This window comes from Lonchura striata, chromosome 2, assembly GCF_050655825.1.
Source record: "Lonchura striata isolate lonStrDom1 chromosome 2, ASM5065582v1, whole genome shotgun sequence".
NCBI classification, from domain to species: Eukaryota; Metazoa; Chordata; class Aves; order Passeriformes; family Estrildidae; genus Lonchura; species Lonchura striata.
The window spans coordinates 67,799,769-67,818,185 of record NC_140704.1 but is presented as its reverse complement, the minus strand read 5'-3'; the positions used below and the strand labels follow the sequence as shown (position 1 = coordinate 67,818,185).

Sequence of the window (18,417 nt, the reverse complement as noted above, 5' to 3'; positions counted from 1 at the left end):
CCCATCTCCCAGAAGACATGAACTTAAATACAAACCAAAATTGGGCAATGTACTTAACAAGATATTACCATTATTGCTTGGCTTGCTACAACACTGAAGTTTGGAAAGTCACACACTGAGTTTCCAGGCTTTTTTTTTTTTTTTTAATCTATTTTAACAAAATGCAATAGATACACAGAACACTCAAATTTCCACATTCTTTGTAAAAAATAAATAAGGGTAAGGGTAAGAAAGCAATTCTACAAGCATCATAGGTGGAAGAAAAAAAAAGCTAAAACATGAATTTAAACCTTATGAAGCATTAAAGAATCCACATGGGAAAGAGACCTAACAAATGACCCCTCTGTAGGAAAAAGGAGACAATTGCAATTCACTATGAAGCCATGAGGCAACAACCTACAGAAAACCAGGCTTTGCTGGTTCTGCCACTAATAGAGCTCCTTTGACTGTAGGAGATTTTTTTTCCCCTCGTCAAAACAGCATCTATTATAAACAAAACACTTCAATCAGTAGACTCAAAGCTGGATAGCATAAAGATACAGAATTTATCCCACTTGATTCCTCTCTCCTGGAGCGGGGAAAAGAATTAGATGAAGATGATAAAGTTTAGACTTGGACTTGGAGACCCATTCTCAGCAGAAATAATTAGGCTGGTAGGAAAACTGCTGGGGACAGAAAAAAGCCACAGACCTCTAAGGTCTCACATCCTACCTAAGCAAGTACTTATTTCTTTGTCTCACTCTGAATATGTATACCAGAGTTAGCAATATGATTAATAGAGTTCTTAAAAGCAGTAATACAGAAAAGCAAATGATTCTTTGCTGTTACCCCACCTCTGTTCTGGGAGAACTAATCTGGGCATTCAGGGTAAAGATGATGTCCAGTTTCTCCATCAGTCTGATTAAGCATGACCTCTTCACTGTCAGCAGAGGAATGTAAAAGATGGCAATGAACATTTGTATGTAAAAAAATTTACATGGCTGTGGGGCAGGATGCCTGGATGATCAAAAAGCAAAGAAAATACTAAATACTTAAAACACTTCACCATGAAATCGTTTTCTTCCCTTTCCCCCACCCTCCCCCCCCCCCCACATGTTAAATCAGGTAGAAAAGTGTGATAATATTAAGGCTTAATCCAATTTAAATAAATTATTTTCTTGTAAATGTTAAAACAATCATTACATGCATCATTTACCCCCTCTTCTGCCCATAGTCTTAAATTATGCTCCATTATATCCAGATGGAAAAAATATGCAGAAAATGTTTCTTAAATATTGGAAATTTTGTTGTTGATTATACTCAGAGGTAAAAGTCATTAAGGAGTTCTAGCAAAAAAAATCTTAAAAATCATGATGGGATTTTGTGTAGAAAACTTAATTAAGAAATTTCTTTGCTAGGTAACCAACAATATTTTATTACAAGCTTAAGGTATAAGATCATTATAGCTCTCTGTCGTGCTTGGCAGCAAAGAAAGAACACATGCAAAGAACGATCTTGTTCCTACAATTAATTACAAATGTACAAATGAGTGATATATCAGGCCCTGTCTACACTGCACAGTCGTGCATTTATAACCATTTCACCATACACAGTTATTAAATTCATGCTTTGCATCTACAGTAGCTAGATACCACATCAGAGCCAGGGGTAATTATGTTTATTCATGCACAGCTACCACCAGCCAGAATTGTATGTATGTGTCAGTCCATTTTAGCAAAATCTACATCAAATAACCAGTAGTGCAGGTCTCTTCAGCTAGCTTTTTTCCTTTTGAAGCAAGCAGACTAGAAGCACGATAGGAGAAGGCAAATCAGAAAAGAATGGGTGGCAAAGAGCAGGTGGTGACATCCAGCAGGCTTCACCCACGGCCATTCTGGGTCAGTTGATATGGTGACAATCAGCCAACTCAGAATCCCTTAGCAACCCATCCTGTTTATCTCACAAATCCTTACTGTCCCAAAAAGGGTCTGCCGCAGAAGAGGCGAGAAATTCTCTCTCCCCACCGGCAACATAAATGGCAGAGGAGGAAACTCCCGAGCACTGGGAAGTGCCTGGCTGCTGGTGGGGACCTCCACCTGTGGTCTGAGGATTGCCAGTGGAAGAGTCCTGGAGGAAGGCTTCTTCAGCACATGGGACAATGAGCAACGGGACAATGATGAATTCTCCTCAGTAGAGGAGTCCATCCTAAACCCTCCCCTCATAAAATTTCAGTTGATCCAGCTGAGCTACTGGATCACAGTGCAGTGCCAAGTCTGGGTGTCCAACAGGAGCAGAATACAGATAGCTACAGAAGAAGGCGGTTCAGAGTGTGTCCATTTAAAGACTGAACCAAGTCACAAACCAAGCAGAAATCCCTGCTGTGACTATGAGGACACAGCACCTACACACACTTCAGACACAGACCTAACCACATTGCTCAAGGCTTTTAACACTGATCTCGCAGGCAGGATTTAAAAATCACCACTCTTGCAATTCTCTTCCAAGGCTAGCAAAGATATTTTTCTTTAACCTCAAGCCTTCAGTTCATGCTTCTCCTTTGGAACATTTGTTTCACTCAGCTTTCCAAAGTCAGTCCTAGCCAGAAAACTGAATAACATCAGTCTCACTGAGAAGTGTGTCAACAAACCCAAACCACTGCAGCTCTGAGCACGTCAACTCAACAGACAGATTACTGGTTTATACAGGGAATTCCAGTCTTTGACTCACTGCTCCATAACAGTGTTCCCACGCCATTCCCTCATCCAGACAATTCCCTCATCCAGAATAGTTCGCTAAGAAAGACTGAGATTATTTGTGTTATGTTCCATGCAGAGAAACTACAACATACAAACATATAATTACATAGTGATGAGATGCTCCAGTTCCAAAAGCCATAAATTCTGAACAAGATTAGCTTGGGTTTAAAATTAATCTTCCTAGGCTCACAAGAGGAACCATCTCATATCCCAGATAGGCAAGCTGACATATTAGTTTATGTAACCATAGCACACACTTACTAGAAAGGGCTGCTAGGGCTGTTGCCCATACTTTTTGTGGGCAGCTGCAGGTGTAATATTCTCTTGTCAACTGATGAAAGAATGGCATAGGAACTCAAGATGACAAACAGGGTTTTTAAAAATATACTAGCTGTTTCAAAACTTTAAAATAATGAACACAACTGACATGCACGGCGCAAAGCTGGCTAAACTGTCTTGGCTACTAGAGGCAGACTTGGCTTTCTGTATTAATTTACCATCTCATGTTAATTTACCTTCCGAGGGTAAACAATTATGCCTTTTAGTGGTATAAATGAGCACATCCAGACCCTTCTACTTCATCAGCTAGACTGCCAGAGGCACTCAGATTGGCTTGTTTAAAGCTAGCTTTGGTGCCCCTTCAATCTGCAGTACAGATCTAGCCTCTGTTTATCAGAAATGACACAGGTGGAGCAACTCCCACATCCCTGTCCCCCCCTGTAGAGATGCAGGGAGTGATGACTACAGCAGATCCATCAGAGTTCAAGTGGAAGAGGGAAGAACGAAGGTGCTGGGACACTGCCCACAAGGATCTGTAGAACTGCCTGTGTACTTCTGATCCTGGGGAAGCGATAACCTGATAGTGCTCTATCCTGTTCCCTTGGCAATACACAGGCTTCAAAAAATATGTTTCTATTGTTACCAGATATTCACTTTAATAAACAAACTTTAATAAAACAAACAATTTAAAAGAAAGGCCAAATCCTCTCACACAGCATTCCTCACAAGCCTGTTATGGAGAACCACTCTCCTGGGCCAATGAGCAATCTCTTCCCAGGCCAGGCGCTGAGCAGAAATGGAGCCGGCTGCAGCTGCTAGGCAGGAAGGGTTGGGCCCACTGGGGCTTTGAAATAAAACAAACAGCTTGTTTGGCAGATAGCTATTTCTTCATGGACTGGTCAGCAGGAGGGATGGTGGAAGCTGGCTGGCTGCTGGTGTGTTGCATCCATGTCAGAGAAGAAGGCAAGTATTCGGTTGTACCCAAATCCCTTAAGAATTACAGTGATGTGTGGCTGACACTTGGTTGGGTTATCTTTTCTCTATTGTTGTTGTTGTTGCTGGTATTTAAAACCTAAGTCAGCTTTTACCATGACTAATTTGTACATAATATCATTAATCTACAAATACTCAAGGATGATAATTCAGCTTTATTACCCATATTCCCTGAACCCACATTTCATAAAGCATAAGCACACTCAAGAAAGAATGATTTCTGAAATAGCCAGACATGTACATTTCTACCTTCTCTTCAGGAAAGGAGTTCAAAAACATAGTCCCTTGTAACACTTAAAATTGGTAACCTGAGCCTCTGGATAACAGCAGGCGATATCTTAAGAAACAGCTGGGGTTTTATCTTAGCCTCTCACACCAACTTACTACATACCATCAACCCTGCTTACACAGGCACTGAACTGATAGAAGACATGGCATGAGCCAAACAGGGCACAAATTCCATCTCACATCAGCAGAAGACTGAAACCGTACATCCAAAGCCAGAACATATTACAAATTCAATAAAAACAGAGACCACCACTGAAGTTATTAAACTATCTGTCACAAATAAGAAGTATATATACCCCTGTTTTTGGGCAATAAAAGCTATTCCAAAGAACAAGCAATCTGTTCTCATACTTCATTTCCTACACTCTGCTTAATCATTTCATGGTGTTGACTCTGTGCATTGCAAGGGTACCTCAAAAACTGGTCAAAAATCAAAAGCAATTGAGAGCATCCAGCAATGTAGGATCAGGCCTTTTCTATACTGCTACTGAATGGTCTGATAACCTTCCTTATGACTCCAGCAACTTGCTGCTTCTGCCTTTTAGTAGGAGCTATCACTGTATGTGTTACTCGATTAGTTACAAATATGGCCTTTTATTAAAAACACAGCTTTCACCATGCTCAAAATTAATTCTGCTTGGCTGTTATGCAAATGGTGTTTCAAATGTCTGAAATTTACGGTCAGTTACAAGGCAAAATGATGGCTAATTTTTGGCTAGTAAATTGGACGCCAGCAGCACAGACCCTGCCAGCACTGGAGCCAAACTCAATGCCTGATTCACCACTTTTCCATGCTATTCATTGGCTGGAATCAGCTCTGGGCAACTGAGCTGGGTGTTTTTCCCAACAGGAAAATTGAGTGTGTCCTGTGCTTGGGAGGAGCATCAATACCTTGCAGATGGGCTTCAGCATGCAGCGTATCATCTCAGAGCCCTATGTGGAGCCTTCTCTTTGCAAATTAAGCCCTGGAAGACAGGCTCTGCCCAGACAGCTGATGTGCAGACAGGAAAAGCAGACACGCAAATAACAGATTTATGGAATGGTATACTGGCTGAACTGGGAGTCTCTAGAGCCTCCGGTCCACCCTGGAGCACCAAAATCTTTGCTACCTCTTCCCTTCCTCCCACAGAATTACCGGATTCAACTTCTACAGCAAAACCAGCCTTTGCCCCTTTTCATCTATTTACTCCCTGCCCTGTTGCCCAGTCCTTCTTCCTTCTCACAACCTACCTGCTTCTGCACTCCAGTCCCACCCTCTACTTTCTCCTCTCAATTCTTCCCCCATTCCCGTACCACTTTTCACCAATGAAATACTGGCAAGGCAGTCATCTTTTCCTCCCCTGCTCCAGCACTGCCCCATGTGTCTTGGCAACAGAGAGGATCTCCCCTTGCCCATCCACATTGTCCTCTGATCACAACTTTGAGAGTATTAGTCACACAAGCCTGATCTTCCCCATGTCTCAAAGTAAGCATCATACTCTTCATAAGGCAGAGGGAGAGAAGGGAGGAAGAAAGACAGACTTTCAAACGAGCATAGTGAAGTAAGAAGAAGAGGAGGAAGAAGGATGGAGTGATTCTCTCCACCCCCTCTTCCTTTCACTAAGACACTCCTGTTCCCCTTCTTCCTCTCAGAGCTCTTATCTGCATGTAAAAGCCTCTTACTTCAATTCAATGAAATGGTTTAAACTACTAACTCAATGACAACAGTTCACATTCATGCAAGATTAGAGTTTATGCAGCAATTTGCACTGAAACAAAATCAGAAATTCATATCAATTTGACAATTTTTGTTCAAGTTTGTGTACTCTTAAGGATTTTGTTCCAGCTTCTGTGCCTTAGGGGTTACTGTCCCAGAATGCTACATCTCAACAGACGCGGGGCAACTGAACAAACTGCAGTAAATGCTGAACAATGTGACAGGGACAAGCAATCTTACATTGCTAGCTGTCAAAGGGAGTGAAATAAAATTCAAAGAAGAGAAAAGTTGACAAAGTACTAAAGTACTAAATTCAATAGAGAAAAGGCAGACAAAGAGCCAAATGAAGAGATTTGTGGTGCTTTTTCTGTGGTGCTTGCTCCCGGAACATCATGACAATCCACAAGCAATGTTTCCATCAGTTCTGTGTGCTAAAGGAATGCATCAATTCTGTTTTAATTCCAGTCTGTAAACTGAGGCAGTCAGAAAATAAGATCTGAAGAGTTTCAAAATACCTAAAATCCAGGTCTTGCTAGCATTAAGCACTGCATATTCTGTATTCAAAGGATACAGCTTCCAGCAGCCTTTGGTGCAGATGCACATGTGTAGTCCTAAGAGAACCCATAAAATGAGGAATGATGCAAGAGCTACAACAGGAACACTTTAGCAACCATAGACATACTTATTTCCCATCTCCCCTTCTATGTTTTCAAGTGGGAGAACAAAGTATCCTGCACACTACAAGATTTGGATCCAAGAGCTATGATAGTCACAAGCCACAACTCATCACCCACCTGACAACTGTAGCTATTTATGTACAAATTAGTAGTGCTGACCTGGCCACTATTAAAAGATTGATGTAAATGGCTTACCCAGCATCACACCCCTTGGCAGAGGATCAACTTCTCCAAAGCAACATTCAGCTGCCTTAACAATGAGATTATGTCTTCCCTTCTTACACTCAGAGGAACACAGAAGGGTAAGAGTTCAACAGACAACACTCTCTCCTTCAGCATGTACTCTAATTCATCCCCAGAGTAGACTCACTTAATACACAAATAAAACCCAATCATTCTATGGAGAAGGTGGGGGGGGGGAAGGTATGTCATCTATTTTAAGATTATTACAAAGCAATATATAGACGCACGGATAGAATTAATACTGCATAAGCATTTCCCCAGTTCTGGCATTTTGTAATTTTTGAGTGCTTAACTTAGCCACTTTAATATCCTTTCACTCTGACCATCTGTATAGTGTCTGCCTGCACGTGCATGTGTGGCTGCTTCAAGGATCCTGGAGATGCTAGGCACCATGCCTCAGTTACCCAGAGGACTTTAAATCATGTGCATAAATCCATGGTGTGTGAATCCACCCTCTGTGCATGGGATGCAGAATCTACTACAGATGTAGAGCCTATGTGCATGCTGGAAGCTGCCTGTTGGGAAACCCTTAGGCCCAGATGCAGAGGCAACACCTTGCATGTTCACCAGCTCTCTGTGTTGCACGGTCATTATGTTTGCATTTTACATAAATATTTAACAAACATATATTTTCACATATATTTAACCAGTAAAAGAGGTTGGGAGGAAGTTGCCAAACTGATTACAGGTAACTGGCTATTTGTACCTCCATTTCCCTGTGGGAACAAATAAAAGAAAATTCCACTTCCCTCTTCCCCAAGGGATTCACTCACTGCAGTAGCTGCTTTTCTCTTAAACAAGTATTGCGATGCTATTTTTAATATTCTACTCCAATATTACTGCAATGTGTTACAGAGCTTTAAAGACCAAAGCAAAACAATAAGGCAGACTATGAGTACAGGACAGCTAAGGATGTAAAGCATGACAGGAAGTGGAGGGGAACCCCAGTTAGGAAATGTGGCAACCAGAATGTTGGGACTAGGCATCATCAACTCAAGCCAGTGGCAAGGGATCTATAGGTAGAGGCCTCTCTCTGATGGCCTCCACATCCTTTTTAGTTGCTAGAAGGAAGAGCTGTCTGCCTGCAGTAAAGTTCCTTCTCAAACATGAAAAATATGCTGTACATAAATGCTGTCATTGCTTGTTGCATAAAATGCTACAGGAATGTGTATTGATTTGACAAACCTGGGGGTCCACTTTCAAAGTCTCTTTTACCTACTTCACCAAGCTTCCAAGAAGCGATTCAAACCACAAAAAAAATCCTGAGAATTCCTCACACATCTCTGCACATGGCCAACAAGATTATAGGTCTAGAAGCAAGTTCTGTCTCTAGCAGCACACAGCTACCAACCCTCTCTCACTCTCATCCTTCTCAATTTAAAAAAAAAAAATTTTTTGCTTTTATCCACACAAGAAACAAGGTCTCAGAATTGAAAGCTGCATCACTTTCAATTGTAGAAAACCTGTTCAACACTAGAGAATTCAGTCTTGTCTTTTCTGAGGCATAATTCAGATAAATAGGAGTTGAAGAAAAGGTATCCAGAAGTGATTTTATGAACTGGTAAGCAGCCATCTGTCCACAAAGAATCACAACCTGCCCCCAAGACAAGGCTCTTTTATGGCCAAACTTGTCTGGCATCATGTCCTTTGTTTGCTGACTGGTGAATTGTGGCTCATGAATTCACCCCATGTTCATTCTGCCTTCCCCGTACTGCTCGTGCCTATTGTTTTATCTGTTTGACCAATAAGAAGAGATAAGAACCAAAAAACTTTGAAAATTATATAATTTTTATTATGAACTACATATTCTTTTTTATTAATTTTTACCTGTTTTGGCCAGCACCCATAGCAGAACCTTCCACATTAACTTACTAAAACTCTTGCCCCAGAATTCTGAGGATGCCACAAACCAATCTGCACATAGATCTGCCTTCCAAGTCCAAAAGTGCCAAAAGCAGTAGTCCCTAATTAAAAGTTAAAAAAAAAAAAATAGTCATAGGTAAGTCAGCCATGATGAATGTTCTTTTCCTATAACCTCAGAAGGATTTTATCTTCATTGAGATGTGAACTAGGCAAGTATTATGAAAACTCTAGTAGCTGGAGAGGTATCACCAACGTTCCTTTTGAATGAAGTTTCCTTTCACTTTTCACTGAATTGTGTGCTGGAAAGTTGTGTTATATGCCAGAAAGTGACCATGTTTCACCTCTTGCTCAGAGATAACTGCAACTAGGATGCTTAGTATGCACAAATCCAAATGAACAATGTATAAAATATGTTATGCTCATGCAAAGAAATAATCCATAATATCCTCACCCCCCAAAAAAAAACGATCCTAAACAAACCATGCAAACCAAGAAATTCCCCCTTCCCACCCAAAACAAAAAACCCCAACAAACCCAAAGAAACAAAAAATCCCCAAAATTTTTTGTACAATAGTATTATACTCAGACCACTGAGGCTATTGGACAGATTGACACTGGACAGTGACTAAAAACTAGTTGTAGAAGACATAAATCCAGTTTCGTAGCTTCTTTGCAAATTCCTGTAATTCCTGTAAAAATATTCCTGTAAAATAACTCCTGTAAAAATATTATTTACAATGAAGAAATGAATGAGATGGAAACAAGGAAAAAAAGGAACAAGGAATCTCTATCCCGCTAACAGTAGTCACTTCTCAAACATCTTCAAGCAGAGCTACAGTTGGAAGCGACCATGATGAAAGTCACAATGAAACTAGAAGAAAAGCAATCAAATGTAATTGCAAACACTGACATCAATAGCAGTTAACCTATGATATACTAAGTGCTATTGTACCAGCATTTAATTAATTTTGCAAATCAGTCCAGCATCAGTATTTAAAAGGTCAGTCCCCAAAATGTACACAGGCTAGAACTGAAAGGCAAGACCCACGGCCGGATACACGATACCCAGCATGTGCACAATACAATGCTCTGTGTAACAGAACACAAATGTAAATAGAGCCATGGATCTATGGGAAAGGTTTCTGCCACCCAGCCTCGAGAAGAAAATGCATTAGTTTGCACTGACAGAAAGCTCTTGTTCAACACATGGCACAAAAGCCAGTAGCAAACATAGCAACACTGAGACTTTTAAGACTACTCAGGAAGTAATCTCTGTGGTCTCATGGTGAAGACTCAAGGCTAGGTACTAGTGAGTGAGGTTCTGGCAAGTTCTGTGTCCTGCTCTCCCGTCTTTGAACACTGCCACTCAAGAGTCTTGCACGAAAAATTTCATTCCTATGGGGCAAATATAATACACTCCAGAAGGGAACTGAACATAAAAACTGCATGTGGAAGACGGTGAAAAGCCCGTAAAGCATCACCCAAGTGTAGTCATTAGCATAAAAGTAAACCAGCTCAGTTTGTGGTGAGTCCTACAGAAAAGCACAAACACAAACTGGGTTCAGTGATACCTCAATACCAAGGGAGATCATTAATGACACTTTTCCCTCCCATTTCCTAGAGGAGAGGTCATTACACAATCATAGAATATTAGGGGTTGGAAGAAACCTTAAAGATCACTTAGTTATAGCTCCCGCTGTCCTGGGAAAGGACAATTCCCACTAGATTAGGATGCTCAAAGGCCTTCTCCAACCTGGCTTTGAACAATATGGTCTCCACACAGTATTTTCTTTTCCAGGCTGAACAGCCCCAAACATTCCCTGTAGGGAAGGTGCTTTAGTCCCCTATCAACCTCGTGACTCTCCTCTCTGCTTGCTCCAGCACCTTAATCCACCATTAAACCATTGCTGGGCTTTTGGCGAAGAAGGACATTCCACTTCCATAACGGTTTCCTTTCTTTATGTTTCAATGAAAGAAAAAAATACACTTTGAATTACTCGAGAATTGGAACTTGGGGATTTCACACCGACGCCCGGTCCAGCGGCAGAGCCCGCCGGGGATGGGGCAGGCGGGCAGGGCGAGGACCGGCCGCTGCTGCCGGGAAGCAGATTTGAGAGCACACCTCCACCCGCACAGAAAGGTTATTCCCGGGCGCGACCTCGGACACCCTGGAGACACCGAGCGGGTCTCGCACGGCGCAGTGTGTCCCGAGCTGACACCGCCCGCCCGGCAGCCACTCAGTCCGTCCGTCCGTCTGTCTGTCCGGCAGACCCAGACCACCGCCTCCTCGGCGGGCGCAGCACACAGACACGAAGTTTTCGGGCCGCCACTTCCCAGCCCAACCCAGACACATTAATCCCTGCGCTCTCCCTGCAGCCTCCCGCGGCGCCTGCCCGCCTCCCTCCTCCCCGTCAGCGATTCCCAATAAACTTCCCCCGCGCCCTCCTCCTCCTCCTCCTCCTCCTCCCCCTCCTGCCGTACCTCTGCCCCCCCGCTCCCAGCCGCTACCACCGAGCGCCGCGGAAGGGGGGAAGTTGGGGCAGACAAGCGGGAGGGGGGAAACCAAAGGGAGGGGGGGCGGGTTGGGGAAGGACGAGCGTGGCGAAGGGGGGGGGGGGGGGTTCCTTGTCCAGCAGCCAATCGGCCGCCGGGCGCGCGGCGCACGCCGGGAGGCGTAGTTCTGCGCCGTTCGCCATTTTGTGGCGAGGGAACTACAACTTTCCCCACGAGCAAGGACAGTTCTGGGGGCCTGCGCGGCCAAACGTGGCTTTCAGGTGCTGCCTGCGCGGCGGGCCCCCCGTGCCTGTCGAAGCCGGGGGAGACGCGGCGGGCGCAAGGGCGGAGAGGAAGGACAGCCCTTGGCAGGCGGGAGGAGAGAGGAGGCTGCAGCGGGGCGGGGAGGGGGGCAGGGCACGGCGACAGAGCGTGCTGCGCTCTTGAGGGACCGTCGTCAAACTCCCCGCTCGGGTTTCGGCGTGGGGCTCGCGGCGACCTTGGCTGCCGTGTGGCCACGCTGAAATGCCGAAAGAAGGGAGGTGGGAAGAGTGGTGGGCTGTGGGAGAGGGAAGCGCGTGAGGCTTGAGCCGCATGGAGCGTGTAGCGGGGCCTGTTGCATGCGCTGAGCGCGGCGAGAGGCCGGGCGCTGCGGTTGCTGCCCCGGTTGGGAATTAAGGGCGAGCCCTAGGCGGTGTATGCATGTATGTGTGTGTGCGCCGTGTGTCCGTGTGTGTATATATATATACACACACACACGCATACATACATATATATATATACACACACACACACAGAGGTACACGCACGCGCGCGCACACGCACGCACGCAGACATAGATATTAACAACAGAGGAGGGGAGGAAAAAGGAGAAAAAAAAAAAAAAAAAGAGCCAGGTCCATTTAAAGTTGCTGGCGGAGAGCTGCTCTCATTGGCTAGGGGGGAGCTGGAGGAGCGGAGACACACACGGTGCGTGCAGCCCTCGCTGCCGCCGCCGCTGCTGCCGCCGGAGCCGCCGCTGCTGGAGTTGTCCCTGCCGCTTTCCCTGCTGCAGCGGCACAAACGTGACTTCCAACGTCCCGATTATTTATCTTCTCCTCCCGGCCCCTTTCCTCCTCCAAGATGTAACTACAGCTCTGACACTAAGGACCTGCAGATCGCTTAGGCGGCTTGAGAAAGAGAAAAGGGGATATCAAGGGCGTCGTTTTTTGTGTTTAGGGGGAAATTTTCCATTATAATGCTTCACTAAAGTGATTTTTTTGTTTGTTTCCTTCGCATTCGTCTTTTTTTTTTTTTTTTTTTTCTTCCGTCCCCCATTTCTCGGATTTATTGCTAGGAGAATCACATTGTGAGGAAAGAAAGTCGGATTACAAGATACCACTACAAACAACCCCCTCCCCCCTGGATTTTTTCGGTATTTTTTAATTTTTTTTTTAATTGTCTCGGCTTTAATTCATGAAGCAATTGTCCCCTTTTGCAATCAGAATTTGGATACCAGAATGAGCAAAGAAAGACCCAAGAGGAATATAATTCAAAAGAAATACGTAAGTGTTCATAACATACATCGTTTGACTCCCCGTTTTAGGAAATGGCAGTGAATGTCAAGTTTATAGCTAATCTTTCAGCTCTAAGGCTTTGGGAACAAATGTGATGCTGAATTTGATTTTTCTGTGGTGTGGTGGGGGAGTTTCAGAGGCCCCTTTTAATGGGGAAGCCTGCTATCCAGTTCGGTTATAAAACCAGATTTGTGTAGCGATTCCTCCAGTGAATAAATGTATTGACCTCAAATGACACAATCATAATCTAGTTTTAGATGAAACGCGAGGAGCTCGGGGGGCTGCCACGATAGTGTCACCGAACTGCATTTTCAAGCGATTTTCTTAATTCTGTGCTTTTGCATGCTAAAATAGGTTTATTGTTGGGGGTTTTTTTGGGTTTGGTGGTTTTTTTGGTTGGGGTTGGGTTTTTTCTTTTTCTTTTTTTTTTTTTTTTTTTTTTTAATTATCTACGTGTGTCTATCCTCGTCTGGTGAAGCGGCGGCGGTGGTTGTTGGAAGCCCTTTAAGTTGAAACCGAGTGTCTGGTTATGGCGAGCTGGGCTGGTTTCTCGCAGTACCACATCCCCTTCTCCTGTGTGCGATCCTCGGCTGCTCTGCCTTGCGATAGACACCGGAGCAGCCGGGGATCGCCTTACGGGCAGCGCGTTCCTCGGGATTGACTGAAATAATGAGGAAAATGGCTCGGTGCCGTTTTAAAAATAATTCATTATGTGGCTCGAAAATTTGGGCTAATCCAGCGCAGCCTGGGCTGTATTTCTGCCTCTCTTTATTCAGCCGCTTAACCAATCCCTCGTAATTGTCTAATCCTTTAAACATATAAATGTGGATGGGTAGTTGGATTTTTGTTCGTGCTCCAGTTACGTTTTGATTGGCACAGGACAGTTTTTCCCTACGTTTGGAAAAGCAGAGGGGATTATCCGTATATGCAGTAGAGCGAATAATGATTTTTATCTCCATGTTTAAACAAAAAAAAAACCACAGCACCAAATTTTGGGGGGGCGGATATGGGGAGAAATATATATAAATCCTCGCTTTTGGGCGTGTTTGATGCGAGGCTTTAAAAGTTGTAGTTTATATAGCTTCTTGTCGTCTGCGCCGATTTCTTTCAGCGGAGGGTGTCCCTTGGCAGGGAGGGTGACCTTCGGGACACTTTGCCTCGGTATTCTATAGATTTGGTAAAAACTGCAGTTGACTCCAGCTGACTGCCGCTATCGATTGCCTGCCCGGCTGCAGGGCTGCCCGGGGGAGGTGGTGGAACGATGTGTGTGTGTGGTTTTGGGGATGAAGGGGAGGGGGGGGGCCTGCGCGCTATGTCGAAGCTGCCCCTCTTCTCCTTTCCACCCCCTCCCGCACCCCCCTAAATTTCCGAATTAAAATACATCCGCATTGCAGAGGAGAGGGGAGCCCGGGGCCGGCGAGTTTAAAGTATGGCATCGAAACGGGAACGGCGGGTGGAAAGTCTGGCTAAACACGCGAGGCGTCCACGTTTCCCAGGCAGGCAGACAAAAGCGGGGTGGGGGGGAAGGAAACCGCGGTGTTATTAATTAAAGAAGGGGGGCGGCGAGAGGAGAAGGGGGAGAGATCACCCCAAAGCCCGGCTTCTCCGGGGCGAACAATGCGGCGCCGCTCCCGCACCGCCGGGCAGGGGCCGAGAGCGCGACTCCCGGGGGAGGAAGGCAGGAGAGACGAGGGCGGACAATGTGCAGGGGTGCTCGCTCTCCCGCTCACAACTTCGCGGCGGCGCTTTTATTTAACCCTTTCCGCCCTCTCCTCTTTTCCCCCGCAGTCCCTCCCCATGTTCGTTTTTTGCAGGGGGCGGCGGTGCCGGCGGGGCGCGCTGGCAGCGGCGGCGGCAGCAACAGGTTGCCGGGGCTGTGACGGAGCCCGCGGGCCGCCGGCCACGCCGCCGCCCGGCCAGGTTCGCCCCGCTCCCCGTGACGTCACAAAGGGACGGGCCTGCGCGCCGCGGAACCTTCGGCCCCCCCGTCCCTCCGTGACGTCAGAGCCGAGGCGGGGCGGGGGCGGGAGGAGCCCCCGGGGCAGCGCTCGGCGGCGCCGCGGGGGAGGGAGGCAGGGACGGAGCCGGGGGCGGCCCGGGCCAGGTGAGCAGGTGCGGGGCCGCCCTGCCGCCTTCGGGGCGGGAGGAGAGCGCCGGTCACGTCGCCCTGTGGTGACACGCGTGTTGGCACGTCTGCGGCCCGTGACCTTCGGGCGCTACGGCAGCCCGGCGGAGCGCGCCGCCGCCTCCTCTTCCTCCTCCTCACCGGTGCCGGCACAAGCTTCGCCTGCACCTGGAACAATGCTCCCGGTGTCCGGCCCTGTTGCCCACCCCGAGTCCCTGGTTCCCCTAGGCCGGAGGTGATGCTCTGCCGAGAGGAGCAAGGGCAGAACTGTCGCACGAGCACCAAGTTCGTGGCCCCACTCCTCGTGTCACTGCGAGTTGTCACAGAATCACAGAACGGTTTGGGCTGGAAGGGGACCTTGAAGTTCACCTGGTTCCAACCCCCCTGCCGTGGGCAGGGACACCTTCCACTACATCAGGTTGCTCAGAGCCCCGTCCAACCTCTGCTTAGACTGGCCTTGTGGTCAGGAGTGAAGCCTGTTCAGGTTGCTGCTTCTGCTATTTTTTTCTTTTCAGCATTTGCGGAATGAATTCTGAAAACAAGAAGGTAGTGAGAACAATGGAGTAAAACCTCCGTGTTGTGGGCTGCCGTAGCAGGGCTTGGCTCCCTGCTCCGTAAGTGCTCGCAATTGAAAGTTCTCTTAAACTTAGGGAGGGAGTGTTATCTTTTGCGATTGGTAACCCAGGAATGAGGAAATCGGAGTATGCATCTTTTCTTCCTGTGGTTTAAAAATGCTATCACTTATTTTTAAAAGATCTATGGCTGACTCATACAACTCTTTCTTTTCACTTTATCCTCCTCCTTCTCTAACATCTTTACATATCAAATATTGCCTTTTGGCTCCAGCCTCACAAAACTGACAGCTTTGTAAAGCATCCACCAAGAAGCCAGACTGCATTCAGTATGCGTTTGGAATTAATAGTTCTTGATTCAAAAGCTTTGATGTCTTGAATGTAATTTCACAGGTGCGTTTTTCTGACCATTTTTGTGATGCTCAAATAGCAAATCTTCTGTTCTTGCTAGTTTAAGTTTCAGAGTATCAGACCTGGATTACCACCTTAAAATACCTGCACAGTTCTGCCACAGTAGCAGATGGTGAAGTATAATTAAGGGGTAATGTCAGTACTGTCACCTTGTGTGATTTGTTTCCTTGTCCTTGCAGAAGTAAAAGTGCTGTAGTCTGCCATGAGGTGACACGCTTCACCTACGGATAGCCTGGTAAGCCCCTCAGACAGAGGGCCAGCAAGGCCTGGCCAGGATTAGCACACTGCAGACATCTGAGAGCTCCTGTGCCTGCTGCAGCCTTTGATACAATGCTCTTTATTTAAGTATGCTTGATGTGGGCTCAGGGAGTTTTGCAGGGTGGGGTGGGGGTGATAACTCTGCAGCATCACCACCACCTTCTGCACCACGGGCATTTGTGCAGGAGCTTGACCCTGGGCACTCCAGGGCTTCAGCCTGTCCTGCTTATTTTCCTGTGAGCGGTTACCATTTCTTTCCCGATCCTTACAACTGATGACAGGCTCTAAGTTTGTCCACTTCCTACAAGAAATAATGTAAATAGGCTGCTGGCAGCAGGGATAGTATTCAGTGTAAGTTGCATATTCGTTCACATCACTTTTTGGGGCTTTTTTCTGTTGAGTGTATCTCACACTTGTAATAAGAATTTCAGCAGCATAGCTGCTCAAGCTTTTCTTTTCCTGTAGGAAAAACTTAAAGATGCTAGCTGCACTCAAGACCTACTTTTGGGTCCCTCTTAAATCTCCTTCTGGTCTCTTGAAACTACAGCATTATGTTGTAAGTGGCTATAGGATAGTACATAAGTAGAAACTAATAATTAAAATACTTTTTTTCTTTAAATGAATATTTTACTATCAACAGATGCTTTGCCCTGAAATGCTAATGGACTTCTGCTCACTCTGATGGTCTGCAAGCCAGGAGCAGTAAGATGCTGCACAGAGTGAATTAGAGTGAATAAAGGCCCCTGTGAAGAGTTTCTAATATTCATTAAGCACTTTCACCTTCTCTTGTGAGGCCTACTCAGCCAGCATTAAAAACATATTACCCCTTCCTTTTCTGTAGTAATAGCTAATGTTATGCATATGCTAAAGTGTGGTATAAACGTCAGCTGATTCTGTAAGGCAGTAGCATTCCCTTCATTTTATTGTTTGAGATGAAAAAGGAAGAAGTCTAAATTACTTGCCTGAAGCTACGTGCTGTAACAGTGGCAGAGTTGGAACTAATCTGTATTTCTGCTGCCTTCTCCAATATTCTATCCTGTAGCTTACAGGCTGTTGCTACAAGGCATGGCATCTACATTATAAGAGACTACTTTATGTAGTTTCAACTTTCTTCAAAATTTTCTCCCTCCCCAGTTAGAGTCTGGGCTGTTAGATTAACGTTATATTCTTAACATAATAAAAAAGGCATTTCAGTATGGATGCTTCTACTTTTTCTTAAGAGATGATCATACCCTGCCGCTGATAGAGACCAGTTGATACTGTGATGACTCAGCTGTGGGTGTATTACATAAAGTAGGTCAGTTTTTAAATCTCAAAGTCTGAAGCTAAAGAGAATCCACGTTAAAATTTATGTTTTGTTTGTACACATTACTGTTATTTCCTGGCTTGAACGTAAGTGAAAACTCTTGAGGAGGCAGGACATGTTTCTGGGGGTTGATTTGGGATTTGCTTTAGCCCATTTTTATTGTATAGTGACTGAATTCAATCCACTTGATGGTAGGGGAAAGACCAGCTGCTTTCATTTCTAAAGTTTCCAGTTTGCAGCAGTCAAGTGAAAGAAAAGCTTTAAAGGCAATTTTAAAGTAGGGAAATGAAAAGTAGAGACACATTTATTATTTTTTATTACAAGCACCCAGCTTTTGTGTGATCTAGCAGATGTGGAATTTGCAGAGGAATACTCGATTCTTCAAAATCCAAATTTGCATTTAAAACATTCTGGTTTCTCCCCCTTAGTCTTTTGCATGGCTTGCTTCCCAACTATAAATGTAAACCAAGTGTAAATGATGCATTGTTTGCCTTAGTGGGCAGACAGTCTGAAAACAATAGTGCTGATGGATTTGAGTGCCTCTGTGTAAGATTAACGGGACATTAAAATTCAAGTCTATTAATGCAAATTTCAGTGTTGCCAAACCTGAACTTCCCTTAAGTGTTTCCTGGTGCTGATGGCTCTAAATGTCCCTACCCCACAGGCCAAAACTTCAGCTTGACAGTTTTAAACCTGTTGTTAGGACTTTAGAGAAAAGGGTAAAGTGTACCTGCAGTTTAATGTTCACATTGAATAATGGCACATAGTACACATAGACTTTATGTTCTTAACCACCATTTTTTATTTAAAGCATTTTAAAGTGGTAAGAAGCCACCAGGAAACTTAAAATCTACAAATCGCTTGTAAAATTCAGGTCTAGTATGTGAGGATTACTTGGCGCTGAAATTCAGATACAGGAAAT

General features: G+C 45.2%; 2 protein-coding genes across 4 annotated transcripts in view; one reads left to right on the top strand and one right to left on the bottom strand.

Moving 5' to 3' along the window:
* LOC146768287 (uncharacterized) overlaps positions 1-12,104 on the bottom strand; it is a 31,060-nt gene extending 18,956 nt beyond the window's left edge. The window contains exons 1-2 of the mRNA XM_085561344.1: positions 12,093-12,104; positions 11,256-11,954 (exon numbers count right to left, since the gene is read on the bottom strand). Of these exons, the coding sequence (XP_085417470.1) occupies positions 11,256-11,954; positions 12,093-12,104 (711 nt within the window). The remainder of the gene's footprint in view (positions 1-11,255; positions 11,955-12,092) is intronic.
* The window catches only part of JARID2 (jumonji and AT-rich interaction domain containing 2), a 210,329-nt gene continuing 203,844 nt past the window's right edge, over positions 11,933-18,417 (top strand). For 2 of the 3 annotated variants that reach the window (XM_021553230.4, XM_085571501.1), the window contains exon 1: positions 11,933-12,811. In XM_021553230.4, the coding sequence (XP_021408905.2) occupies positions 12,767-12,811 (45 nt within the window). In that variant the 5' untranslated portion in view covers positions 11,933-12,766. The other variant, XM_021553241.3, reaches the window with a different exon arrangement.